Raw genomic sequence first — 26,287 nt, 5'->3', positions numbered from 1 at the left:
GTTGACCGTGAGTGGTTGGTTTATTTTTCAACAATAACTTTTAAGTAAGTAATAATAAACAGTAAATTGTTATTTTCTTTTTTTTTTTAAAAAAAAACAGGGGAAATTATGACCTTGTAAAATTTTCCTTGAACTTTTTTTTATATGATTAAGAAAATAAATAAATAAATCAAGATTCCTAAATAATATATATATATATATATATATATATATATATATATATATATATATATATTCCACTAAATGATTAGTTGTAATTTTTTTTGTTTTTAAAAATCAAAAGTTCTAATTTTCCGTACAATGTGATATGTATATAATTAATGCTTTTTTTTTTTGTTTCACAATTTGAAATTGAAAAGAAGAGTTGAGGGTCATACTTTTTTCTAGGTGTGTCTTTATCAAATGAATAAGTTGTGGAGGAATGGTCCAATTAGGTATGCTAAGTGGAATTTTGTGGTTGCCACGTTGGCTAATCACATTTCAGATAATAAGACTCAAACTTGGGACAAAGTCTTTTTTAGTACTAAATTATTTATTAATATTTATTATTATCATTATTATTTGAATTGATTAATGAATGCAAAGATAGACATGCATTGGGAAAAAGAAAGGGGCAAAAGAATGCATCCAATTAACATTAGTAAGATAAAGTTTCATGCAAAGATATGATTAATTAATCTCACTAATCATTTGCCCCTTTCTTACTACATTACTTTTTTTTTTTTTTTTTTAAAAAAAAGAAAAGGCAAAGAGAAAGAAAGAATGCTTGAATTAAGGGCAAAGGCTATAGACACTAATAAAATGAGGAGTGATGCTTTATTTAGTGAGAAAGAGAGAGAATTCATGGATTTAATGAAGAGAAATTGATTGAATTCTTGCCTTTGAATCCAAATGTGTTATGATTTTGAGTGGGTAACAACACATGATTTTATTGTGTTTTATGAGGGACACTTTTTCATATTGTTTGAGATATCAGGACAGGATTAGTTAGGGCATGTTATTAGGGGCTAATCTCTAATTAAGACCTAATTCCCTTTCATATGATGGATTTGAGTTACATAATATTTTTTTAAAAAAAATTCTTATTTGAAAACTTTAATGTTTTATTTAAAAAAATTAAAACAAAAATACCTAAAAAAAAATTACAGTATTTCAACTTCCAGCCAAACTCTTAATATATTCAATTATAGTAACTCCAAATACAGATAATAAGTCACGTGTATATTAGAATATCTCCGACCAAAATAACACCCAAAATAATTTCTTTTTCTCATGGATCTCTATGGATAATTCAAGCCAAGAAAGAAAGAAAAAAAAATCCCAAAATTGTGGGTTAGATTTCTTTGACTTGATTAAGAACCATGGAGTAAGAGTTTGGTGGGGGTTGGCCTAATAAGGGGGCAAAGAGAGGGACCCAAAGAAACCCAAAATACCAAATGCCAAACCAAATAAAATAAAAAGAAGGAAAACATTGAAACAATGGTTGCATCCTAGAAAGTCCTTTCATGCTTATCCTATCACATCCTTTTAAGTCCATTTTTATCATCTTCATTATAAAAACAAGATCATGATCTTTCTCCCCACCTTCCCACCCATGTGTATGTATCCAAATGCAAACAATGTAAAGCACAAACATGGAAGCACCAAAGTTATGGGATACCCTTAAGGACAGTACCTTAAACCATTTAAGACTGTCTCCTAAAATAGTAGTTCATTCAATACTCATTTTAATTGGCATCCAATGAGAAACATAGAAGAAAGAAAACACATGTTCAATGAAATTGTGCCAGACTAAAATTTTGATTGAGAGGAAAAACACATGCTTTCCAAAGTAAAGAACACTTGAAAACAAACTAATCGTAATCGCTTTGATACCATGTTAGATACAAACAAAACACATATCTAAAAGTTTCGACGACAAACAGACGTGGAAATATTAACAGTGACATGGTCGAAGAAGAAGAAGAAGAAGATAGAAAGAGCTGCTCAATAAAGTTCCCCACTAATCAAGGCCGGATGATTGAAGAGGACAGTCTTATCCAGAAAAAGTCATTGGGGGCTCACAGGCAGGCAGAAACTTCATATGATATATGGATGATAAACAAGCATTGATGCTGAGGAATGCAATGAAAGATGATGGATAAGGGGAATAACCTGACTTGCACAGTGCCCAGCTAAGGATTCCTCTTGTCAAAAGTGGGCTCCATTCTGTCATCAAGATAAGTATTTGTGTGACCTGTGTACCTCCTCCTTGAGTTTTTTTAGAACTCCAACCATCATCATCAATCTGAACTATGGACCACAAGCATTTCCTCCTTTTTATGGTCAGCATCACATTTATTTTAGCGACAAACCATAAAATCAAACCAGTACACAACACAATTCACACACACACATTGCAAACCTCAGTGCCGTGGTTAACGCCGATTTGATATACTGAAGGAGCTTACTTTCATTGGAGTTACAACGACTAATGGGGCCTCAGGGGAGTCGGATGTAGCGAACTTCTCGTGCATGAATCGACTATCCACGATGGATTCCTCCTTGGGGACAATCTTGTAGCAGTAACAGCTCTTGAGACCTTCTTGGTTTAGGTAGCATTCATGGTGGCTGTTCTTTACTTGTTGGAAGTTCCAGATGATGCTGAACTTGCCTACTGTTGCTACCAGATGTCTTTCCTGTTTGCCGTTTTCAGTGACCTGATAGTGATGCATGAATGAAAGTAATTATGTTAAACAGGTCATGTGGAATATATTCCATTATAGTGTTGGAAACTGAAAATACTGAATTTGATTGCGTTAAATACTGAAATTGGATATGCATTTCACTAGTGGAAATCAAAAGTGAAACCTAACAATCACAAATCAAGTGGGATTGGGTAAATTTCAAGCAAGAACATGTTTTTCCAACCATAATGAAACTTAACACCTAAAACCATTAAAACCAAGCTTTTATTTGGTTAACAAGAAACCACACTCTGACTTTCAAGCCTCTGTCCACATTGCAAGGAATAATACATTGTGAAAAACATGTTAGGAACCGTCCTGAAGACATAATAAGACATGACAGTACAGAACCCAATACCAAATAATGCTGCAGAGGAGATGACTTTATCAAATTCAATCAACACGTAGCACCTTGCTATAGTACGAGTGTACGACAAAGTCCAAAGAGCTTTCATGAACCTTTAAGAGCAAATCTGCCACCATTCATCTTAAAAGATTCTGGACCAAGGTGTTCTACAGATAACAGGGTTGGCGAGAAATACCATTCAGAAAGCAGGAAAAAAATTAGTTTGATGAATGAGAGAATGTGGTAGGTGTGAAGCTACCTCTAGATGAGCGTAGTGATTGGTGAACCTTTCATTTCAACCACAATTTTCAAAGGTCTACATATTTCAACATCTAAAAAATCAAAATCAAGACAGTAGTATTCGATGCCAGTGATAACACATTTTCATTTTCATGAGATTGGAGAGTGTTAGGCGGGAGAAGAAGTGTGACATTTGACTTCAATGTTTGACTGCAGAACCCATTTGGAAGTCAATGGTAACTTTTTCAGAGGTGGACTTTAAAAAGTTAGAGTCAAGCAATTTTTGATCTGAAAATCACTATTTCTCATTGAAGCAGGGGCCCAAATTGGCTGGGCCATGCCCTTGGACTGGGCCAGATTATGAAATCTCATACCCAAACCATTTTTAGATCTGGAAAGGAAAAAAAACACAGACACACCACCCAAATTTTAACCCCAAGCCCAATTAGGCTACCCACCTTTCAAGAAATTGAATGCCCAAGCTTAGCATCTGATTGTGAATGCAACTTCGCATATGAGAGAATAAATAAAGAACAGGATCTCAAGAAGCATGGATTCCCAGCCAAGCATAAAATACTTGACCTCTACAAGACAAAAAAGTAGACAGGTACTCAACAAGGTGCTCTAGACACCATCAGCATCATTAAAGGTATTTAGATTATTAAGCAAAGGTTATACTAAATTGAAATTTTTGAATCACTAGCCATACAACAATTGGTCCCTAAAGAATGGAAACCACTTATCATGAGGACAGAAACAAGAGGAGAAAGAGAACTAGTGGTAAGATATAAATAAATACTGAACATTCACCAAGGCCAATATACTTGGATTCACAAAAGCGGGAAGAAACAACATTTCACTATGTTCAAAATGGAAACTAAATCCACCAAAGACAGATGCAAAAACAACAAAGATTCAAACAAAAGACTGAATGATGTGAAATGATATGAAGATCTGAGATAGTAAGAAGTAAAGCTCCATTAAAATAAATATTGCCAAGAAAAAGCCAAATATGGCGCAAAACAGGAGAAAATAAGTTAGTTGTATCAACAATTTAATCTAAAACTTGACAAAGATGCTCCTGATGGTTCTTGTTTTTAAGCTTTAGGAGTTTCAAAAGTTCCCAATTTGTGCCAATTGCCAGTTATATCAGGGACATCAGAAGGTACATCCTACTATGTTCATGTAATAAATAACACATCTTGTAGCAATAATTATTCATTCATGTCATCATAAAAATCAAAATACTACTCCAGAAAATCAAGGTTTTACTGCATAGGTAGAACAACTTTTTTTTTGCGAAGACCAAAAACAAAGTGTGACCAATTGATGACTTGTTTTGAGTGGCATTAATAGAATGCACACAAAACCCGACAGGAGGCATTATACACGTGCCAAAAGTACTCAAAGGATAGATAAGATGGACAACATGAATATTCTACAAACTTAAAAAAATAACAAAAAAATCAAAATAATCAATTGAAACCATGGAATTAAGATCAAGCAGTTAACCTATGGAACCTAAAGTAAAATGCAATTACCGCCAGCTAAGAATCACTTAACTTCAATGAAAGATCCCAATATGTTGCTGATATAATGAAATGACCCCTAACAAAACAAGTTAAATGAAGACCACACTTGACTATGGTTCTAAAAAAGGTCTTGGTGCCTAAACAGAGTTAAAAAATGACAGGTTTACTCATCTAGTGTAATTAGGAACAAATACCAAGCATTATGAAGCTAATTCAATCATTCATGCTGATTAAAAGAAGTTTAAAACACTTACCCATGAAAACTGACCCTTTTGGATCTTGTTTTTGCCAGCCAAATGTGCATCCAATGGAGTGAGCTTCAACAACCTTGGTGCTGCAATCCTATTGCCCATCCTTCCACTAAAACCAGTCTTCTCCTTTCCATCTTTATCCTTGAAGATTGTAGATATAAGTATCAAGTAAGTATCCGTGGTGCCCAAAATCCACCTTCCATCGTAAGTAACATCCACATGAGTGATTGGAGAACCGAGTCCCGGAAAAGCAGTCTTTGCCATCCTCATTGAGCTTTTTGAATACAACCTGATTTTTCCATCAAGAGAACCAACCACTATCGAACCATCACCAGTTGAGGCGAAACACTGAAAGTTAGTCCCCCGGGAGAACTGATGCCCCTGTGTCCACTGCAAAACCGGCGATTCCATTGAATTTGCAAGATTCTGCACGATACCTCCTCTGTCCCGCATATCCCAACGGCAGAGCCGGTTGTCATCCAACCCTAGGAAGGTAGACTCCGAAGGATCCAACTGTGCACCCTTGCTATCATTAGTGATATCTCTCATTGTGATGTCAGTTCCATCCTTCTCAAACTTCCATTCAGTGACAACCGTCCCAGTCTCAATATCAAGCTGGCGAACGCCAGTGGAATGCGGCTTCCCTGCCGTAGCAGGGCTCATCAAGAGCATATTGGTCTCTCCCCTCATAAGCACTGCCTTCTTTGGGGTTTCATATTGAACACCTTTGTTTCCACTCGATAACTTCACTGACACACCCTTCCCATGAACTCCATGGCTGAAATTCTTCAAAACCTGAACCCCTGAATCACTAACCAAGAAGCTATTTTCCAATGCCCCAAGCGCAAGGCTTTGGATCCCTCCATCGTTTCCAGCCTCCTCCTCAAACTCCTCCAGCAAGTCATGTCCTCTAGCCACCGTTGCCCGGGGGCTCTTCTCGAAGCTTTCCTCGGCGTCCTCCCAGATGGCATCGTCCGCCACCTCCGGTTTGGCCCAGCCCAAGAAATCATTCCCAAAAACCCTAACCTTGTTCGCATCATTCGCTTCAAGATTGTAGGTATTCTCAAAGAGGCACTTCTGGTACTCACTCAAGAATCCATGATACGACCCAACGGAGAAGAATTTAAGCGCCCATACGCCATCGGCGACGAAATCAACCCGCCGCTGCGCGGGGAAAGGCTTGAGCTGGAGCTCAGGACCAACGCGAGCCTTAATCTTAGTTCCCACAGCCAAAACCCATGCGGACACCGACGCCGAAGACGTCGGTGAATCATCGTCATCAGAGTAATCCGGCTTGGAGAAGGAGAAGAAGGTAAGCTTCTCGGATATGATCCACTTCGCCGACGGCAAGCTGCCACCGATGTGCAGGTAGAGCTTGGCGGCGTTGGGGGAATTAGAGCCAAGACTAGGGTTTGGAGACTTGGGCGAGTACTTGAGCTTCAGGGATTGAAGCTTGGCGTCAACCTCCGCCACAGATATCGGAGTTCGGGTTTTGGATGTGGATCCTCGGAGATGAAGATCCGATTGCTGTTTCTCTCCTTCTTCTTCTTCTGTTTCTTGATATTCATCGATTCGGGTTCGGAATCCGATAGGCTGAGACCCTCACGGCTATGGGATCCGCCCATGGCTCCGGCGAGAAGCTCCGGCGAGAAGAAGGGAAAGAGAAGGTGGGATTCGAAATTTCGAAATGTGAGCTTTTGGAGACGAAGGTGTGCGGTTTAATGGACCTGCGATGTCGGTTAATGAAAAGCGTATATGGACACGTGGAATGAAACTATTGGATATTTTTCTTTACAGAGGTGAGGATGTGGATGTGCTTATGTAATGCCGCGTGGCGTGTTGAGGTTTGTTGTTAGGCTAATAGCGTGGGAGTTACGCGTGGATCTGCTTCGTTGCTAAGGAATGTCTTATCTCGAGGGATTTTAAGGGTCAAGATTAAAGCCGGTGTTCCTTTCACCGAGTTCTTTTAAACGGGTTTGGATCTTTATGCTTCGGGTACGGGTTTAGGATCCGATTAGTAAAGAGAAATCGGATCCGAGAAGCTTCATGAACCAAATGGCCTCCGTCTCCGGCTCTCCGTCCCTCGTCTCCCGCCATTCCCAACTGAAATTAGGGTTAGGGTTAGGGTTTCGAGAAATTCCTAAATTCGCAGGATTTGTGCAAAATCGTGAGCTCCGGCGATGCTCGTTGGTCTATCGGTACAGTGGGATGGGAGTCGAGGCTTTGGCGACTGGGAGTGGTGGAGTGAACTCTTCTCCTTGGGATGAGAAGCCCTACGAGTTGCTTCCTAGTGGGAAGAGAGCTTATTTTGACGAGCTGGATGTCGTGACCTTCCTTGACCCTCCAAAGGAGCTCATCCCAATTGATCCTGCTTCTTATAACCCCGCCTCCTATCTCTGGTGAGAATTGCAGCATTTTGTGCTGATTTTTCCACTTTAAAGTTGAGATTTTTAATGTGTTTTGGGATAATTATATGTTTGCTTGATGCATTGCCAGGAAGAAAATTGGAGATATTCCAGAAGAAAGGCGGTGTAGATTGCTCTCCATTGTGAAACCAAGGTGAATTTTCTGTGTTCTCTTGACTTCATCTTCATCCAAATGAATGAATTTTCTACTTGTGTGTGTGTGTGTGTGTGCTTTCAAAAGAAATTCTAAGATTTCCATAGTTCTACTCTGCGAATTATGATATGACATAGTGCCAGGTATTTTGCTGCAGTCTTATACCTAGAATTTGGGAAGTAGTTGGAACTCGTTATCAAGATGCCAAATTAGCTAAACGAAGTGCATCGGCGCTGTTGTCTCTGGATGATGATCCAGTAGTAATGCAGGAGTCTTGGAGCTGTCGAACTAGCAAAGGTACTTTTAGATTATTATCAGTTCTGAATGAGTATTCATGGTGATTCTAGTTTTTAAGTTGAAACCTCAATAGTGAACTCATGCAAGAATGATTCTATGATTGAGGACATTGAATGTGTTTATGTTTTGTGCCAAGTAATGTTTCTTACAAGGCCGATGTATATGGCTGACTTGTTCATGACATCGATCCTTCCTGAATTTGCTATTGCGAACCCTCATAGTCCATTCATGGTTGTTTTAAAATGCTTCGATACAATCTAATTTGGTCATAAATACTCTTGAAGGATTGGAGATGTCAGATTGAGTTGTTCTGTCAGTTCTTTATATATATATATATATATTTCCTATGAAATTCAGGTTGATATTTCTCGTTCCTTTTTGTTAAGCTTCTGCAACAATTGCTTAATTTCGTAACTGATATTTTTTTTTTTTTTGGTTTAACATTGTGAAACAGGTCCCTTGCCACTTTCTTGGCTAAATGACTTCAAGAAGGTTTGCCTTTCTCTTTTCCTAGTTTCAATAAGATACTTGCCAAGTTGTTTATTGGGAAATAAGCGTTGATAAACTTCTCCATTGTGCAGGCTTTGTTTCGTGGCAAGGATGGAGGAACGTATGGACGGGTACTCCTTGGTAAAATTCTTGGCCATCTGTAATAACCAATGATCGATGGCTGCCTCATTCTCATGATTTATTATGAGATTGCTTCAACTAATAAATTTGCTTTTCTTTGCTTGATGAACTGCTATTTCCACTTCTCGTGAATTTCCTTTAGAATGCTTAATGCCTTCTTGAAATCGGAATAGTATATGATTTTATTTTCTGCAGTAAATTTCAATTTTGATATGCTCTGTTTCCTCAATATAAATCAGTGACATTTTCAGGTGGACCCATTGGTGCCGGTCTAGCAAAATTTTATGGTCCATTATACTTCACAGTGAGACAAGCTGTGGAGGTGATGTCCACTGAACAGCCTTGTGATATCACATTTAACTTTGGAGATGGCCTTTTAAATCTCAACGATTTCCCTGATGGCTTCCCGCAACCAGGTAATTTTATCTCTGCGATCTTTTTTAACATTTAAACAATATCGATAATTCAACATGATCATCAAGAACCCTTGATGTTCGATGGCTTTGTGACCATTATTTCATAGAATGTATTATTTCTTTTCTTTTGCGGTTTCAGCAAAGCATCGGTCGCCATTTAATGATCATTTGGTGATTTACATTCGCCATGTTGGACCTGGAGTGTTGGTAGGGCAAGCATGGCAAGAAGGGAAAGAACTCGATCAGGTGCCCAAAAAGTTTTGCGGCGACATTTTGATGGTGAAAGACTATGTTGCTTTTTAACTTATGAAAATTTTTTTGAAGTAACACGACAATGTTCGTCATATAAGAATTCAATTCATGTAATCAAATTTCTCAAGTATTTTTCAGTAAAACAAGCAGAAAATTACACTATTTCTGTTTGGTTTACTTGGACAATAACGTCCTTGAGTTCTTGATCTACATTCTTGTCATCACATTTGCCTTGGCTCTTTAGGAACTCAAGATATGACACTCGAAACACCTCAAAGATAAAGAGGATCAATGGACACAACAAAATACCGACGAACATTGCAAAGACATACCAAACAAGTTCATCGGCTTCATATCCCATAAGCATGAACCTTATCGATGCAAGGCAAATTGTGAAAGGTGTCATAAAAAGCACCATTAGAGAAAAACCATGAAACTTATTCTCCTTGACGAACTTTCCGGCCTCTAAAATGGAACTCAGTCCATAAAACTCTTCACTGATGCTTGTTATCACAATTGCCATCATCGATACTGTCGCAAGACACAAATACAAGATTTTCGCAGCAAATGCTGAAATAGTGAGAATTGTTACTGATCTACATGTCTGCGCTAGCATGAAGATCGTGTAAATACCGCCTCCAATGCAAACAATGGAGAAGAATACAAAGACCGACCAAGTCCATGTCACTCTTCGCCAAATCTTTACCGAAAAAACTAACTTGTCTCTTCTTGTTTGTGCATCAGTGATCGACTGAGTGTTGGCAGAGTATGCTGTGGCTAACATGTCCATGATAGCGACAACCAAAAACGCAGCAAAAAAGCTCATCACAGAGCTTACTACAATCTTGTAATTATCATCGTTTTTCCATTCAGTGGATATTAGTAATTCTTTCAAGGGAATTATGAATACGAAATCAAGCACAAATAATATGAGGATGAAGGGAAGGATTGAGAATATTGTGATTAATAACACTACCTTCTTGTTTTTGTTTGTTGCTTTCAAGCCTTCCCATATTATTCCTTGGATGCCGAACATATCTGTTGTTGTTTTTCTTGTGTATTGCTCTACCATGTTATGCTGTTCATCAGAAGCCTCATAAATAAGATGGTGTGGTATCATGTTCATTGAATTCTGATGTTAATTAAGCATGGATAATATCGATTCGTCGAAGATGTAATTTGACTTTTCTGTTTGTTGCTTTTTTTCTGCAGTTTGGAATGCAGATAAATTAGCATATTCCCAAATGTTCCTTGGTTAAGTGAATTTAAAAAGATTAACATTGAAATTTCAGCCAGCAAGTTGTCTTTTACTTTAGCAGAATCTAAATATACAACCGGCATTTCAGCTTCAGTGAATTGATTTATTAGTTTTCAGAATCACGCATGCATTGTGACAGAACTTGTCAATTTATTTGCAGAAATTCAAGATTGATCAATTCAGTGATTATGTCATTGAAATTGTCGATAGATAAACAATTAATACAACAATTTCATTAAAATTACTCATCAAACATCATTGACATTTAAAGAACTAGGGACTCTTGTGTAGAAAATGGCCCCTAATTCTTCATCCAATTTCCCTTGATTCTTCCTACATTCATAGTAGAACAAAGTATACACCATTTGTGAGAAAATCTTCAGTAAAACAGATACAGTGAGTATTAGCATTCCGCCGACTTTCTGAACCTTCAATTGAGGATGAACCGTCGATATTATCAAGCTATAAATTCCGATAAGCATAGTATCGAAACACAACAGTGTGAATGATATGAAGAATCCTTGCAACTTTCTCCCTTCGATTAGCTCCCCTGCTTTTCCCATTGCCCCCAAACCATAACAAGCTTCATCTAACACCGAAATCACCAACCCGATCATCCAAACCATTGATAAGTATACATAAAAAAGCCGAACCAAAACAGCGACAAAACCACCAAACAAAAACACTCCTACTGATCCATTTGAATTCAGCATGAGAATTGCTATCAAACACACTGATAGAACAGTATAACCAATCCACAAAATGGTGAAGTAAACACGGGTAATAACCGGTCCTTTCCATCGTCTTTTGATCATCGAAAACAAGTCTTTTACAGTCACTTGCTTGCCAGAGAAAACCATGGATGTTGCATGAATGATGATTATCATTGAAAACAATGATATGATGTATGAAGAGATAGTGAAAACAATGTCAACATGGATCAAACTCTCTGCATCTTGTTTCAAACCAACAAGAATGCTGTAAAACTCTGGATTGCTTGCATGTGTTTTGCTTAGCAAATGTAACTTTATGATGAAATTGAAAAGGAATGGAAAGATTGAAACATAATTACCCATGAGAAGAAATGAGGAAGGAATGAAAGCAAGAAGAAGGACAGGGATGAAGAGCTTCTTGTTCCTTCTTGGAATGCTAATGGCTTCTCTTAGTATTGCCATGATTCCAATCCTTGAATCCATGAGACCACCTTCTTGAGCTTCTTGTCTTTATTTATATTAGTACTAGACAATATAACAAAAGAAAATGAGAAAGAAGAAAAAGAGTTTAAAAATAATAATAATAATAATTTACATGCTCTTTTTATCATGTATTTATTTGTGATTAATTTTATTAATTATAATACCTAATCTGTAAATTTCTTTATATATATAATTATTTAATTTGTTTGTTTAGATATGACCTTATGATATTATTATCTTGTGCACAAGGAATTTTTTATTATTATTTATTTCTATAATTTATTATTTTATTTAAATTTCATCAATATAACTTAAAAAAGGCTATTGATCATGACATTGCACCCAATGTATTATGAGAAGAATTTGTCAAATATGTGAGAGAGTTGACTTTGATTTTGCCTTTTGAAGAGTTTTATTAAACTAACTGCAACTTAGTGGCCAAGCATAGTTTAGGACAATGGATCTTCGAATGGGCCATTATTTTTTATTTTTTTATTTTTTAAAAGAAAATTGCTTGTATGCCCCAATAGAAATGTGAAATTTCTAATATACACTAGTAAAAAATATATATAATATATTCTAGTAAAATAATTTTATTTGTTAATATACCCCTAAATCATGATAGGATATGGCAGATAGAAATTGGATAGAATATGAGCTCAACGCACCAATAAACCATCAGATAGCATTTTATTATTTTATTTTGTATTTTAAAATATATAGATATTATATGAATTGTATGTAAATCAATAAATTATAGTTATTTTTTAAAAAAAATAGATATTTTTTAATCTATCTCCTCGTTGAGAGGCTTCTTGTCGTGAGGATTGAAACAAAAAAAGATACAATAAAAGAGATTTTCGTCCAAGAATGTAATAATGGAAAGAATAAGAGATATTTTTGTCTTTGAGTAGATGAGGGAGAGAAATTTATTTTTTATCCTATCTTATTGATTTCTATCCTCCCCCTCTTCGAATTAGTTATCGTTAATAAATTGGTTCATCAAAAATAAATAAATAAAAGCAAGATATGGTAGATTATTCTATCTTATTTTAAATCAGCCCTTAATACTTTGCCCAAATTGGTTTAGGATTGTGGCTCCTAATTAATAATTTTTTCTTTTTAAAATATTTTACATTTTAGGTAAATATTTTTTAAAATAAATTTATTTTCTATTCATTATAATTTTTTTAAAAATATATATATAAATGTTAAATATTAAACCTATAACTATATATATACACCTTTTCCACATAAGAGTATAAATTTGGTGCACTTGTGCAACACATATCAATTATTTATTTTTTTTATAAATTATATAAAAATATTTTTAATAAAAATTAATTAATAAATCGGTTTATAAAAAAAATTAGTTTATTAGTATATATATATATATATATTAAAAAAAAGGGTTTTGCTTCGCTTGCGAAACCCTAGAAAGGGCTCGAATTGGGGAAGAAATCGATCTAGGGTTTCGAAAGAGAAGGAGATCTGGGAGCTCTAGTGTTGTTCTTGAGAAGCATCTGAGAGGAGGAGATGGGTGAGCGGAAGGTTCTCAACAAGTACTACCCACCGGATTTCGATCCGGCGAAGATCCCGCGCCGGAGACAGCCGAAGAATCAACAGATCAAAGTGCGGATGATGCTTCCGATGAGTATTCGCTGCAGCACTTGCGGGACTTACATCTATAAGGGCACCAAGTTCAATTCCAGAAAAGAGGATGTCATTGGCGAGGTTCTATCCCTAATTCAAGAAAGCCTCAAATTTTTTCTTTTTAGGTTTTTTTTTTCCAATAATTTTGCTGAGATTCCCTTAAATTTTGTAGCTTTTATCCAATTTTTCGAAATTCTAGGATTCAATTGCACCATTAGGCTAACTTAAGCGTAGTTTTATTGCCTGAACTTTTACTGAAGGTCGCAATCAGGGGGGCGGTGGCGGGGGATGGGCTAGAGAACTTAGAAATGAATTTTAATTTCTTGACTTTAATTATGGTTCTTATTTCGGTCAAATTTTTCTTGACTGAAATTGCCAAATTTTTTGTTTCCCTGTAGTATGATTTGTTCCTTTTTGTTTTCAAGTATAATGTTGGTGTGTGGCACTAATTTTTACCATGATCTTGTAGTTTTATTAGTCTATGTGTCTCTTATTGCTATCAGAGCTAATGAAGCAGTTTGTTTATTGATGACCTATATTTACATCACACGTTCTTGGGCAACACTTTAATTCTTTATCACTTGGGAATGAGATTAGAGTTCGCATGACATTTTTATTTTAGAAAAAGGATATGATCCTATTGCTTTAATTTTCTCTCAGATAAATCATGCCCTTAATTTATTTCTATGATAAGTTTTATTCTAGGATTTGGTTTTAAATTTTACTTGTGATGCAAGTTTGGAATGAGATATGTTTGGCATTACACTTATTTTGTTTATGTTTTGGCATTCACAGACATACTTGGGAATCCAAATATTCCGTTTCTATTTCAAATGCACAAAATGCTCTGCAGAGATTACATTTAAGACAGATCCTCAGAATTCAGATTATGTTGTTGAATCAGGAGCTGCTCGTAATTTTGAGCCTTGGCGTGATGAGGATGAGGTGAGGAATTTTTTCAAATACTCTGCTGAGATCACATGTTGATCAAGACTTGTCTGTTATGTTCGTTTTTTTGTCAGGAATTGGGATGTGTAATCCTATGTTATCTTGTTACAGGCGACAGACACAGCAAAGAGGAAGAGAGAGGAAGAAGAGATGGGTGATGCGATGAAGTCATTGGAGAATAGAGCAATGGATTCTAAACAAGATATGGATATTCTTGCTGCACTAGAAGAAATGAAGTCCATGAAGGTAAAAGCTAAATTCTGTTATCTGCTAGTTTGTGGGTTGTTGTTCATCTTGCAAATGTAGCAGGCAATACATTCTCCTTTTCTCATCCTGTTACCACATCATATAGTTTCCATTTGCATTTAGCATGTGAAAAAGTTTTTTATTCTTCACTGCCCATTTCTCCATGATACTGACTTGTATTTTTTCTTTTAATATTTTCCAGTCTAGGCATGCAACTGTGAGCATTGATCTTATGCTTCAAGCTTTGCAAAAGCCAGTTAATGAGAAGGTATGGTTTTTGACTTCATATATATATATATATATTGACACAAGAGATAATTAAGTATTTTCATTGTTCTGGAGTTGTATTTGTAGTTCAATTCTATTCTTAAGTCATTAATTCAATATGGATGGCATAATTGATTCAGCAAGTGAATTTTCCATTTCCATAGTCTGTTTTAGCTTTGGTTGGTATAATATATAAAATGATGGAAACTTGTGCTTCTTGCTTCCTATTAAATGTTTGTATCTTCTCATAAACTCTTTAGATTGTAATTTCTCTTTTTTTTTTTATTATGTAGGATACATTTGTAAGTACAGTTCCCTTTTGATAATACTTATGCTTAGTTGAGTAGGGCTCACTTGAGTACTTCTAAGAACAAACATTTTGAACTATTAATATGAAGAATAACAGATTTTGGAGTTTATTCTGTTTCTTTTCTTTGAATATGAATTGTTTAAAGGAGACTATAGCTATAAGCCTATAAATGATGTGTGAAAACGTCGCAAATGTTCTAAATTTCCTTCACTTTAAGATAGGTGGAGCATAACTTCTTGTTTCTTGGTCAATATGTTGAGAATTTTAGTGTGTCATTTTCTATAAAGTTTTTCTTTTAAGGCATTGTGATCCATCAAGAAAAAAAAAATAGACTTTAGGTAGTAGAAATTATATAGTGCCAAAAATGATAAAAATAAATGTTAATACAAAAACAAACATGAATCAGACTGCTACTTTTTTTTTTGTGGTGGGATTCTATAATCAAGATTTGAGTGCATGTGTATCTTCCTGAAAGTAAGATATTGCTTAAACTGTTACTGTATTCTGCCTTTAGAAAAAGTTCAAATAGATTTAACTTTACATCAGATTCTAGTTAAAACAATCCTTGTTCTTGCCCATATAGATTTATAGAAACAAAAGATTCAAATTGAACTATCTTGTGTTGTCGTACAGGAACAACCTATCCGGACTTCTCAATTTTCTTAATAGGATTTGTTTTGATCAGCATTATATATTTATCATCAAATTCATGATGCCATACTATTAGCATATCCACATGATGGTCGTCCATTTGATTCATTATGTTTGGTGAAATGTAGAGGATACATATTTTGGATTTTTAGTTTGTCTAGGGACCTAGCACCTCCTACGAAGAATAAGTAGATAAGAGATCACATATATGGGTTTTCCACATATTTGATTTCACTTCTTCCATGCTTTTCAGTGAAAGCCAAGCAAGTTTCCAGCATTTATGGAAGCAGATGTTAATCTACTTGATTCGAAATATTTTCTGAAATGCTAATGCTAAAATTCAGCCACCTGTATGTATTTCACCCCATATAGGGCCACGTTGCAAAGCGTGGATGTCTAAAGACTGGAGCCTTAAACCTAAGGGGAAGTTAATAATAGCATGGGAAGGTGGAGAGGTACCATAACCTATCAAATTTCCAAACATAAAAACATAAATCGCCTGTTTATTGCCACATGTTTGTGCATCAGCTGTGAGCTATTAATTGATACGTTTATTTCATTTTTATATGCAAACACCTCCAAAGAACCGAGCCTAATTAATGTTTTTGTTCCTTGGCAGGAGGAAGAAATTACGGAAGAAGATGAAGCTCTTATTAGATCAATTTACCAGGTAAGTAACTATTTATTTATGTTGTGCCTTTTCTAAGATCTGTGTGCTTGTCATTTAATGAAATTTTAATGTTAAGTGAGAAAGTTTATGAGGACAACATGTGTTGCAGGAGAGTTCACAAGGTGGTTATCTTCGGAGAATTGATGATGATGATGATGATGTAAAAGATTCACATCAGCCATCCAATATAGCAGGTGATTCATCAAATTCTGACACCAAGGTATGTTATTATGATATTTTTAATATTTTATAATGTGAAGCATACTTTTTTTTTTTTCAATATTGAGATTCAGCAAAACTTTTCCTTTCTTGGCATATTTAGCTTTTTAAAAATATTTTAAACTGTGGTTTGGTATTTATTGTTTTTATTGTATTTCCAATTAAATTGGCGTAATATTAGGTTTGCTTTGAATTGAAATTTCTATCAATCTCATCACTTGTGAGTTGCTAATTTTTAATTATTTTTGTCTCAGATAAAACATGCTTCAGAAATTCTTGCTTGTGTGGGTAATCCTACGGACACCTTGGCAAAAACTAGTATTTTCAATGCATCTAAACGTGGAGGTAGGCTCTATTCAACATGTCATCTTTTGATTTCACCCTCATCTAATTTGTTACTTTATAAGAAATTTATCATGAATCGGTAGTAATATTTTTTTTCTCAATTTGCTTACAAATTTAAATTCCAATTGGTTTCATTTGCTCTTAAGCCATGATTCATCTCAACTTCTAAAGAAAATGAGGGAAATGAAAATATATCTGAGAATCAAGTTTTTTTTTCACGTTATTGTAAACCGTTACTTTGGTTTTTATCATCAACTTCTTTCACTTTTCCACTCTTACCTTCTGTCTCATCTTTTCATCTTCTGGTTTTGTTTATATTTGTCAAACCCCTTCAGGCTTCAGACTTTTTTTTTCTCTCTTTTCTTTTTGTCACATTTCTCTTTCATCTCTTGGTTAACTTTATATTTATTTAACCTCCAAGCTCCCAAGCATAACATTAAAACTTTCCAAAGACAGTGATATATATCTGTCAATGTTTTTGATGTATTTTAGTGGCCTTGTATTCTAATCTTGTCAAATGTAGTCGTGCCGTTTGATGTGCAACTGTTTTTGCTACTTTTCAACTAACTAGATCTTTCTCTTAATTCTTTGTTAGACACAGTTGGCGCTTCATCGCCTCTAAAGCCAAAATTCATGCTGAAGCCAAAGACAGTGTCAAGTGATGCAAGGAAGAAACCCCGCACTGAACCTCCTGAAAACAACAAACCGAAAGATGCGAACAAAAATGATGCGAAAGAAGGTGACACACCCACCGGGCTTCTTTCACTCTGTCAGAACTATGACAGCGACGAAAGTGAGTGATTGATACGATCAAGCTCTCTGGTAGTTGCCAGGTAAACCTTAATATATTACACCTTGGCATGTTATACGAAATGAAGGAAATCTCCTAATGCTCCAAAAACTAGCTTTTCATCAGTCAAGATTTGCTGAATTATTGTTCCGATAAGTTGTAACTCTGTACATACCCCTTTTTTTCTCCGGTCACTCGAGGCTGTGAATTTCCGACCAGTGCCAATATCATGGGTACTAAAAAAATGTACACCAGGAATTCTTTGTGTCAAACTTACTTGCAATTCATAGTATCTCAGTGATTGATTTTTCTTTAGTTGTTACTTTTTATTTTTCTCAATTTCTTTTGTAGTCATGAGGTGTTTTCTATTTATTTTTTGGGTGTTGTCACAGGAGTTAAAGAGTGAACTCACTGAAGAAGGTTCAGACATGGAGGAATGGGAGGGATGATGGCTTGGAGTTGGAGAAGAGTTGGAGAAGGTGTTCAATGATGCTAATTCTATGGTATAAAAAATAGGAAAAAATATAAAAAAAGGTTTCCGAGATTCGCTAAATAAGAAGTGAAGTTTTTTTTTTTTTTTTTTTTCCGATTTTGTGATGCGTGGTTTTTTAGATTTGTCAAAAGAAGAAAATCGTTATTAGACCATTAACAGTGTTAACTCACATGGACGAAATTGTTATTTTATTTAAAATCTACTCATATAACAAAAATATATATATATTTTTAAGTTTATTAATTTTTTTAAAATTTTACTTAAAAAAATTAAAATTTCAAAAATTAAATAAAATTATGTTGAAAAAAATTATGTTTTTATGTATGTGGGGGATTTTTATATGAATGAACAATTTTGCTTCAGTAAAAAAAAAGACAGTTAATATCATTAACATTTTAAAAACTGAAAAAAATCACACCATTATCTCACTCCTTATTTTGTAAATTTCGCAAATCACAATGATTTTTTTTTAACTTTTTTCTTTAAAAAATATCTTGAATTTTTAGTCGTGATAATTCATTATGTGATTTTGCTTTAATAATAATAATAATAATAATAATACATAAAATATCATTGTCAAAAATTTTAAAAAACATGGGCTTAAGACAAACAAGCAGACCCTTAGCAAAGATGTGTACTCAAGAGGCCTTTTGTGTGTGCGCGTGTGAAGTGGACAAACAATAGCTAGGATTTGAGGATCAATTCTTGATTTGTTCTAACTAATTGCACTTGTCATATTTGAATAAAAATAAAAATAAAAATATTTATTATAAGATACAAATATGAAAATTTATTTATTTATTTTTTATCATTCAACCTCTTACATTTTACAACTTCTAACTCTCATTTTGTGATGCATCACAAAATAATAACAACATCATATTACATATTGGTATTTGGGAAATTGGTTTATTATAGAATTGTATTATTTTATTGTTGAATCACTTTTTTTTTTCGGATTTATATTTTGTTATTCATTAATCATTATACTTTGTTATACGATACATATTGATAGTTATGCTATACATTATGATGCACCAATGTACTATTTTTTTTAGTATATTTTGATATTTTAATCCAAATTTTAAAACTAATAATAACCTCCCTGTATTAGTAACAATTCCTAATTACAATCATTCACTAATGTTATTCACCATCTAAATATAATTTATTTACATTTTATTATATAATGTTTGTATTTGGTGTGAGAGTTCTTCCTAGTGGTCATCCCTTTCTTTGATGCTTCCTTTGCAACAATCCAGTCAGAAGTTAGAAATGCTTTAGATATGAGGTGGCATTTGTTTTTGAAAATGAGAGAAGAGAAATCCCAAAACTGCAAATCTGCAGGCATAAATCTAGGAGGAGGAGTTTTGTAGTGCATGCAAACATTTCAGGTTTTTTTTGGGTTTTTTTGTAGATTTAAGAATAAAAGCTAATATATTTTAGTGATGAGGTGACATCCTTTGATTGAATGGGATACCAACGTGGTATCCCGGTTTCAACTGGATATGGGTTGTTGGAGTTGTTGTTTGGTTTATTAGTTTTAGTGTAGTAGAAATCAGGTTTAACAGTTCAGATTTATCAGTTTACTGTAATAATTATGAATGAATAATTCAGATCAATGACTATGCATCTCATTAATACTGTAGCAAGGACTGTTGAAACTACTGTAGAAAAAAATTGTTGAAAAAGTAAAGGTTTCAGCTGTTGGATTTGAATCCAACAAATACAAAAAAAAAATGTTCTGTTCTACGAATGTCCGTGTCCGTAGAAGACACGGCCTCTTTATATATATATATATATATATAAACAAAGAAAACCAAGCACAGGATTACCATATACTAGCCAATGATGATCCTACATAAAATTTTTCATCTGGCTAAAAAGATGAATTCAAACTCTAACTTAAGTAGGTAAAGAGCATAAATATTATAGAGCTCAGTTTTTCATATGTAATTTATCCACATTTAAATAATATACATATATAGATGTACTTCCCGTGATGGAAAGATTCAAATCAAGAATTTTGTTACACCACATCTATTTCATTATCTTAAGTAAAAAATGTAGGGTTTAAATCCTCAATTTATTGACATTTTTAAAAAAAAATTGTCATGCTTTCTTACTGATGATTTAAAAAAATGATACTAATTATGGGAATGACAAAGAAAATAGACAATATATATAATTTTTATTAAATTTAGGTTCACTAAACCGTAAAAATTCACTGAAGTTTAGCCATTTTTTAGAATGCCCCCTATTGTAAATTTTATTAAATATAGGTTCTTTTCTGCGCTTTTTTTATTGGAAGATTTTGCAATAAAACCACTGCCAAAAAACAAAATTATTCTATAGACCAAGTGCTCGAAAAAATCCTCCATTTCCTCTTCCTCGCTCCCGTTGTCCGGCGAGGACGGTCTTGTTCCTCGGCGTTGACGTCGACGTCGACGGCGAGCTCTCCTCCGATCTGCTGGAATTTTTTCATATTTCGTTTCCCTATTGATCCAGGTTTGCTTGATTAACTTTCTTTCTTGAATTTATTGATGTATTTGATGACGAGCATGAGCGTATTGGTTTTCTTGCGTGTTTTCTCGATCTTGGATGATGAATAGAGTTTATTTTTAGGGCATGATTGTTCCATGGATTACTTGCTTTTTGTATGTTTTCTTCAGTAAAAATTGCTTCTTTTTAGGGTTCTTAGCATCAAAGGCTTTGGATTATATTATGAGTTGATTAATTCTGTGTTTCTAGGGTTTGAAGAAGTAAATTTATGCATAAATTACTTGCTTTTCTGGTTTTGTTCATTCTTTGATTTGCTTTCTGTATTAGGGCTCTTGGCATCATCATAGTCTCTGGATTATGTCAATAATAAATTGGATGAATTTGAATTAATTGTGTGATTTTAGGGTTTGGATCTTCATAAGATGTATGTTCAAATTGCTTGCTTTTCTTTGGTGGTTTCTTCTTTAGATTGTTTTCTTTGTTATGTTTTCTTGGCATTATCCAAAGTCTCTGGATTGTATCAGTAATACATACTACAAATGTAGTTTATCTGTGTTTCTAGATTTTGGATCTTAAATTTATAGTCTCTATTGAGAAACATTGTTGATAAATTCTTAGCTGAGGTAAACATTTCTGAATATCAGTATTATGAAACTTTGATTAGCAGGGCTCTCTTTCTTCCTTTTGTACAAAAAAATCTTCAGTGTAAAAAAACTGGGAGGAAATGTATTTGTTGTAAGTGTTTTTGCATCCTTCGAAGTGGTTTTGCCTAAAATGTGAAAAGTTCCTTATATATATATATATATATCATATGGTTTGAGCTTTGAATTTTCGTTCCTTATGCCCAAAGTGATTTTTCCATCTGGATGCTCCCAATATATTTCTTGTAGTTTGAATTTTTGTTCTTTATGAACAGAGTGATTTTCATCCAGATGCTACTGTGGAGTGTTGTTACTTTAATCCTTGGGAACTAATGCAAAGTGTGTTTCTGAACTAACAAAAACCAAAAAATGTAGGGAGACAAATCTTAACAGGGAGAGGTATAATGATGCAACAGGGCAAGAGCAAGAAAGGTGAAATGGAAAAGAGATGAGAATTTGATTGGAATCCACTGGATTTGGAAGAACAATTCAAAGTTTTTGTGCATGGAGGTAGTAAAAAATCTCATTTTGTTTCTTCTTAATTGATCTTTAGCTCATAATGACCTTTATTTCGATTTAGGATTCAAATCCTACCATGTAATTGCCTAGAAATGGCAATGGTGCAGCTTGAGCAAGAGCAAGAAATGGGCGTTCAGATCAATCCAACATTGATGGTCATGCAGGTAAACTCATATATTATTTCTACTTTAATTAATTGCACAGATCACGGCTAATTTTGGGGTAGGATTTATTAGAACATGACAGAAACATTGGCCGAAATCCCACTTCTTAAGCTATTTCCTTTTTAATTTGAGGCTCATAATCTTATGTATAATTAGTATTGATATATAGTTGAGCAAGTTTTAATGATGCAATTCATACCATTTCAGCTCTAAGGGACATATAACTGAAATTAGACCCAGTGTGCAACAAAACAGCATGAGGTTTTGAAAATTGCGGAGTTGTTTGATTGATTTTTTTTTCCTTTGATCCTTCTTCACTGTAATGACAAGTTGTTCAGCCTTTGAATGCGAGTCTGTCTTCAATTATTTTATTTGGATTAATTGAAATCCATACAAATCGAACTATTAAAGAAAAGAAAATGGATTGCTATTTATTTGCAAAACTGCAATCTTCTGGTATGTTTGTTGTAGTTCTTATCTCGAATGTGGTCTTTTGAATTGTGGAATAACTCTTTTTGTTTTTTTTTGTTTTTTTGCGCTTTTGAGGTGAGAAAAATGAATGTTTTGCGAGTATTAAAGAAATAAGAAAATGATAAATATAATATTTGTTTGATGCATTATTATGCAATGGAAAATAAATACTAAGATTAAAGCGAATCAAACTGAATATCTGCAATCTTGAATTTAATGTTTTTTCTTGTGGTTTTTATCTATTAAGGTAAGAGTTGATCTCTGTTAACAGTAAGAAAATTTATGCACGTATAGCGCTGATAAATAAAGACTCAAATTTTCAGTGATGAACCAGTTATTATTAGGTACTACATGCCTTTTTTTTTATTTTTAAAAATCTTAATAATAAAGATTCACATGAACTAGAAATAAGTTTTATGTCTAATCCTTTGATAAGCCTCTTGCTCACTTATTTTCTGTTGCCTCTTTTATGTTGTTTTAATACTGGCTTTTGAAGGATACTTTGGCTATGTATTGTTTAGGTTCTTAAAGTAATTATGCTTTTGGTTTCTTATTGTTATGTTATCCACTTGGTGATGTACTATCATATATATATATGAGATACATGTACTACTTAATCAACAATACAATAATCGTATGATCTCCAACTACACTTTTATTTTTATGAATAATAGTCTTCCATGTTTACTGTTCATACATTTAGACATCTTAATTTTTACTAGTATAGACTATATCATCTTTTTTCATTAATTATCTCAAAAATAATTTCATAAAAACAATGCATAGGCAATAAAGCAGGTGCAATATGTTATGAGAAAAGTACTTATTCTTATTTCTATCTGTATATATATATATATATATATATATATATGTATATATCATTATTAGTTCATCAACCCTTACATGCAATAAATATATAAAAAAAGAAAGGGCAATCAAGACATTTTGATACATTCCTGATGATTCTCATGCAGAGACTCCAGTTCCAAACCATCATCTTCTCTGTTCCTGCATCTCTGGAGCTCTTCAATCAGTTCACTCAAACTCTTATGAGAACTCCCTCCATCTTCAACTGCCTCCATTGCCATCCTTCCAAGCTCCTCCATCTTCTTCCTCACTCTCTTCCCTTTCTCTCCCACCATTAACTCTCTAACTCCATTCTTTATCTCCTCCTTCTTCACTACCCCATCTGCACCCACTTTCCTCAACCTCAAACCAGCTCCAAACTCATCAACAATCATCATCTCATTGATTGCCTGCTCAGCAATCATCGGCCACGTCAGCACCGGCACGCCGGCGACCATGCTCTCTAACACTGAGTTCCATCCACAGTGACTCACAAACCCTCCCACTGCTTCATGCTGTAGCACCTCACGTTGCGGTGCCCACCGGACAATCTTTCCTCTTTCTCCGGTAGTGATCCTCTCCGGCGGCCGCCATGAAGCATCTCTCACCACCCATAGATACTCACACTCCGCCGCCTCCAACCCATTTGCCACCTCCTCTAGCTGCTCCGCCGTCAAGTGTGCTTGCGTCCCAAACGCTACGTAAACCACTGAGTTCATTTCCTTGTCGTTTAGCCACCGGAGACAATCACCCTCGTCGGTGAGAGTCGGTGAAGAAAGTAGAGATAAAGGACCGATGAGCCATGCACGAGTTCCATTCTGGAAGAATGATTCAAAGAGTTTAGTGTACTCACGTTCAATGAATGAGAAGCTGTTGACGATGATGCCCCAGCTGTTGATGTCACTTGTGTTGTGTTCGGCGAGGATGATAGTTGTAGGGTCATTAGGGTCACCGGAGTTGAGAAAGATGTCTGGGACTTGGTGGCGAGAGAGGAGAAGAGAAGGAGGACCACCGGGGACATGGTAGAGCTCATCGGAGGAGGTGAAGGAGGAAGGCTTTAGGTGGGTGTAGATGGATTTGCAGATGAACATAGAGAAGGTGGACATGCCGTGAAAGACGAGACGTGGGACGGAGAAGAGACGGCAGACGTCGAGAGTCCAAGGGAGGAAGAAGTCGGAGATGAGGCAGAGTGGGAGGGAATTGGAGAGGTGGAGGGAGTGGAGGAGTTGGTGCAAGTGTGGTCGGAGATGAGCAATGGTGGTTACAAAGATTGGGTGTAGGTCCATAGAAGAGAGGTGATCAGTGGACTCAACGCCGATGGGGAGGAGAGGAGAAGAAGGGAATGGGAAGATGGAGAGGTTGATTGAAGATGGGAGGTATTGCCGGAGAAAAGGAGCGTTGCCGGAGGTGGTGATGATTGTGATTTGAAGGTGGTGGTGGGTTGAGAGGAAGGTGGCAAGGTGGAGGAGTGGGATGGTATGGCCTTGTGCCATGAATGGGAATATTAAGATGTGATCTTTCTTCACTTCCTTCATGGTGGTGGTGGTGGTGGTGGTGGTGGTGGTGGTGCAAGGGTGACATGTATTTATAGATGATTTTGAGGTGGATTCTTTGAATTTCTATTTTATGAATTTTTATTTTAATTCTATATATGTATTTATATATAAAGTACATTACATTAATGAAATAGTATAAAAAGGTGGAAATATATATATATATATATATGGTGTTGAAAGCTTATATAACATGTTCTTTTTTACTTTTTTTTTTTGTCTTATTTATTTTTTTTTGTTGGTAATTGATTGTTTGGAGAGTGAATCAAGTGAGATTAATTCAGTGTGGGTGCAGTGTGATGTCAGTTATCAGTGTACCGTGAAATTGGACATTGAATGTTTCAACTGTCAAGCTCATCTAGAATGTAATACTTTGACTTTATCAAGTGACGGATTCCAAAACATTTTCCCCTTTAATTTAATTATACACAGATATATGAGAGTTTTATTTTTATACTTGTTTTCATCTGTCTTTTTTCACCTTGTCTCTTTCAGCATTAAGTCCATGTGAGCAAGTTGAACTTGCCTAGTTCTAGAAGAAAACAAGTCTTTATATTAATCTGACACTGTTTCATATAACTAAATGTATATATTTTTTATAAAGTTTAGGATGTAGGGTAGAGTTCTCAGGGTTTATAATACAGGGTATATATTTAAAATATGTTTGAGTATATGCACACTACTTGAATTAGAGACTTTTCTCATCCAAAAATTAAACCAGGAAAAAGGGACTTCATGGTGAGTTTTGCAGTTGGTTTTGACAAGTCCTAGTGAGCTTGATTGGGGTTGAGAGACCTTGATTAGTCATGAAGGATGAAAATGAAAAATAAAAATAAAAATGAGTTAAATGATAATTGTCTAAACAACAAAGATATTTGAGATGTGAATTTGTTGTTTGAATTGTTTTCCTTAATTTATTTTATATTTTAAGATGTATTTTTCTGAGACTTTGTTTTTTTTAACCTTTTTACAAATCATTAACATAAACATATCTCAAAATTTCAAGCTATATAATCAAAGAAAGACGTCTTATACTTTTTTTAAAAAAAATTTTTTTGGTGTAGATGCAATTATAATTGTATTTTAGTTCTTATTTAGCATGCATGCATTAAACTTGTTGTTTTTATAGTGATTGATTGATTAATATATATATAATTAATGTCTTGTAAACATGATTACTAAACTAATTAAAATACAATATTGGAATATCTGTACACCAAAGGAGGCAAGACGCCATTTGATTTCTATATTGTTATTTATTTTAATTTTATTTTATTTTTCTCATGCCTTTCTAAT

The 26,287-nt window shown here is 34.7% G+C and overlaps 5 protein-coding genes and 1 long non-coding RNA gene across 8 annotated transcripts; 3 read left to right on the top strand and 3 right to left on the bottom strand.

Annotated features, from left to right (window-relative positions):
• Window positions 1-2,417: 2,417 nt before the first annotated feature.
• Window positions 2,418-6,720, bottom strand: LOC120253256 (protein CYPRO4-like). The gene is given in 3 exon segments (XM_039261585.1): window positions 2,418-2,699; window positions 5,099-6,666; window positions 6,669-6,720. Coding segments are annotated over 3 exon segments (1,902 nt in total).
• A 392-nt stretch (window positions 6,721-7,112) lies between these two features.
• Window positions 7,113-9,616, top strand: LOC120253242. 2 transcript variants are annotated; one of them, XM_039261572.1, is made up of 8 exons: window positions 7,113-7,494; window positions 7,592-7,654; window positions 7,812-7,951; window positions 8,406-8,443; window positions 8,533-8,581; window positions 8,833-8,997; window positions 9,137-9,276; window positions 9,494-9,616. In XM_039261572.1, the coding sequence occupies exons 1-8, from the start codon at window positions 7,142-7,144 to the stop codon at window positions 9,506-9,508; spliced, it is 963 nt and encodes a 320-aa protein (XP_039117506.1). In that variant the 5' UTR covers window positions 7,113-7,141; the 3' UTR covers window positions 9,509-9,616. The 2 variants fall into 2 exon arrangements, with proteins under 2 accessions (XP_039117506.1, XP_039117504.1); XM_039261570.1 differs by lacking the exon at window positions 9,494-9,616 and having other exon boundaries at window positions 9,137-9,467.
• A 1,139-nt stretch (window positions 9,617-10,755) lies between these two features.
• Window positions 10,756-11,682, bottom strand: LOC120253246. The gene has a single exon (XM_039261576.1). It carries the CDS (start codon window positions 11,680-11,682, stop codon window positions 10,756-10,758), a length of 927 nt encoding a protein of 308 aa, XP_039117510.1.
• A 1,434-nt stretch (window positions 11,683-13,116) lies between these two features.
• Window positions 13,117-18,379, top strand: LOC120253253 (splicing factor YJU2-like). 2 transcript variants are annotated; one of them, XM_039261581.1, is made up of 9 exons: window positions 13,117-13,437; window positions 14,152-14,301; window positions 14,416-14,550; window positions 14,753-14,818; window positions 16,398-16,448; window positions 16,558-16,668; window positions 16,922-17,012; window positions 17,608-17,845; window positions 18,195-18,379. In XM_039261581.1, exons 1-8 carry the CDS (start codon window positions 13,240-13,242, stop codon window positions 17,811-17,813), a joined length of 1,008 nt encoding a protein of 335 aa, XP_039117515.1. In that variant the 5' UTR covers window positions 13,117-13,239; the 3' UTR covers window positions 17,814-17,845; window positions 18,195-18,379. The 2 variants fall into 2 exon arrangements, with proteins under 2 accessions (XP_039117515.1, XP_039117516.1); XM_039261582.1 differs by having other exon boundaries at window positions 13,240-13,437; window positions 17,614-17,845.
• Window positions 18,380-20,644: 2,265 nt separating this feature from the next.
• LOC120253240 lies at window positions 20,645-22,570 on the top strand. Its single transcript, XR_005534220.1, has 4 exons — window positions 20,645-20,803; window positions 21,814-21,948; window positions 22,019-22,121; window positions 22,329-22,570. It is a non-coding gene; the product is annotated as an uncharacterized LOC120253240 (long non-coding RNA).
• Window positions 22,571-23,527: 957 nt separating this feature from the next.
• On the bottom strand, window positions 23,528-24,978 carry LOC120253245 (scopoletin glucosyltransferase-like). Its single transcript, XM_039261575.1, has one exon. It carries the CDS (start codon window positions 24,971-24,973, stop codon window positions 23,528-23,530), a length of 1,446 nt encoding a protein of 481 aa, XP_039117509.1. The 5' UTR covers window positions 24,974-24,978.
• Window positions 24,979-26,287: the final 1,309 nt, after the last annotated feature.

This window comes from Dioscorea cayenensis, chromosome 27, assembly GCF_009730915.1.
Source record: "Dioscorea cayenensis subsp. rotundata cultivar TDr96_F1 chromosome 27, TDr96_F1_v2_PseudoChromosome.rev07_lg8_w22 25.fasta, whole genome shotgun sequence".
Taxonomy (NCBI): domain Eukaryota; kingdom Viridiplantae; phylum Streptophyta; class Magnoliopsida; order Dioscoreales; family Dioscoreaceae; genus Dioscorea; species Dioscorea cayenensis.
This window is presented reverse-complemented; position numbering and strand designations above follow the sequence as displayed.

Coding starts and splice junctions, on each gene's coding strand:
- LOC120253245 (XM_039261575.1), bottom strand. CDS start 24,973: ATGAAGGAAGTGAAGAAAGATCACATCTTAATATTCCCATTCATGGCA.
- LOC120253246 (XM_039261576.1), bottom strand. CDS start 11,682: ATGGCAATACTAAGAGAAGCCATTAGCATTCCAAGAAGGAACAAGAAG.
- LOC120253253 (XM_039261581.1), top strand. CDS start 13,240: ATGGGTGAGCGGAAGGTTCTCAACAAGTACTACCCACCGGATTTCGAT. Junction 14,302..14,415: donor CTTGGCGTGATGAGGATGAG/GTGAGGAATTTT, acceptor ATCTTGTTACAG/GCGACAGACACAGCAAAGAG. Junction 17,013..17,607: donor CAATGCATCTAAACGTGGAG/GTAGGCTCTATT, acceptor ATTCTTTGTTAG/ACACAGTTGGCGCTTCATCG.
- LOC120253242 (XM_039261570.1), top strand. CDS start 7,142: ATGAACCAAATGGCCTCCGTCTCCGGCTCTCCGTCCCTCGTCTCCCGC. Junction 7,495..7,591: donor AACCCCGCCTCCTATCTCTG/GTGAGAATTGCA, acceptor ATGCATTGCCAG/GAAGAAAATTGGAGATATTC. Junction 8,582..8,832: donor GTATGGACGGGTACTCCTTG/GTAAAATTCTTG, acceptor TGACATTTTCAG/GTGGACCCATTGGTGCCGGT.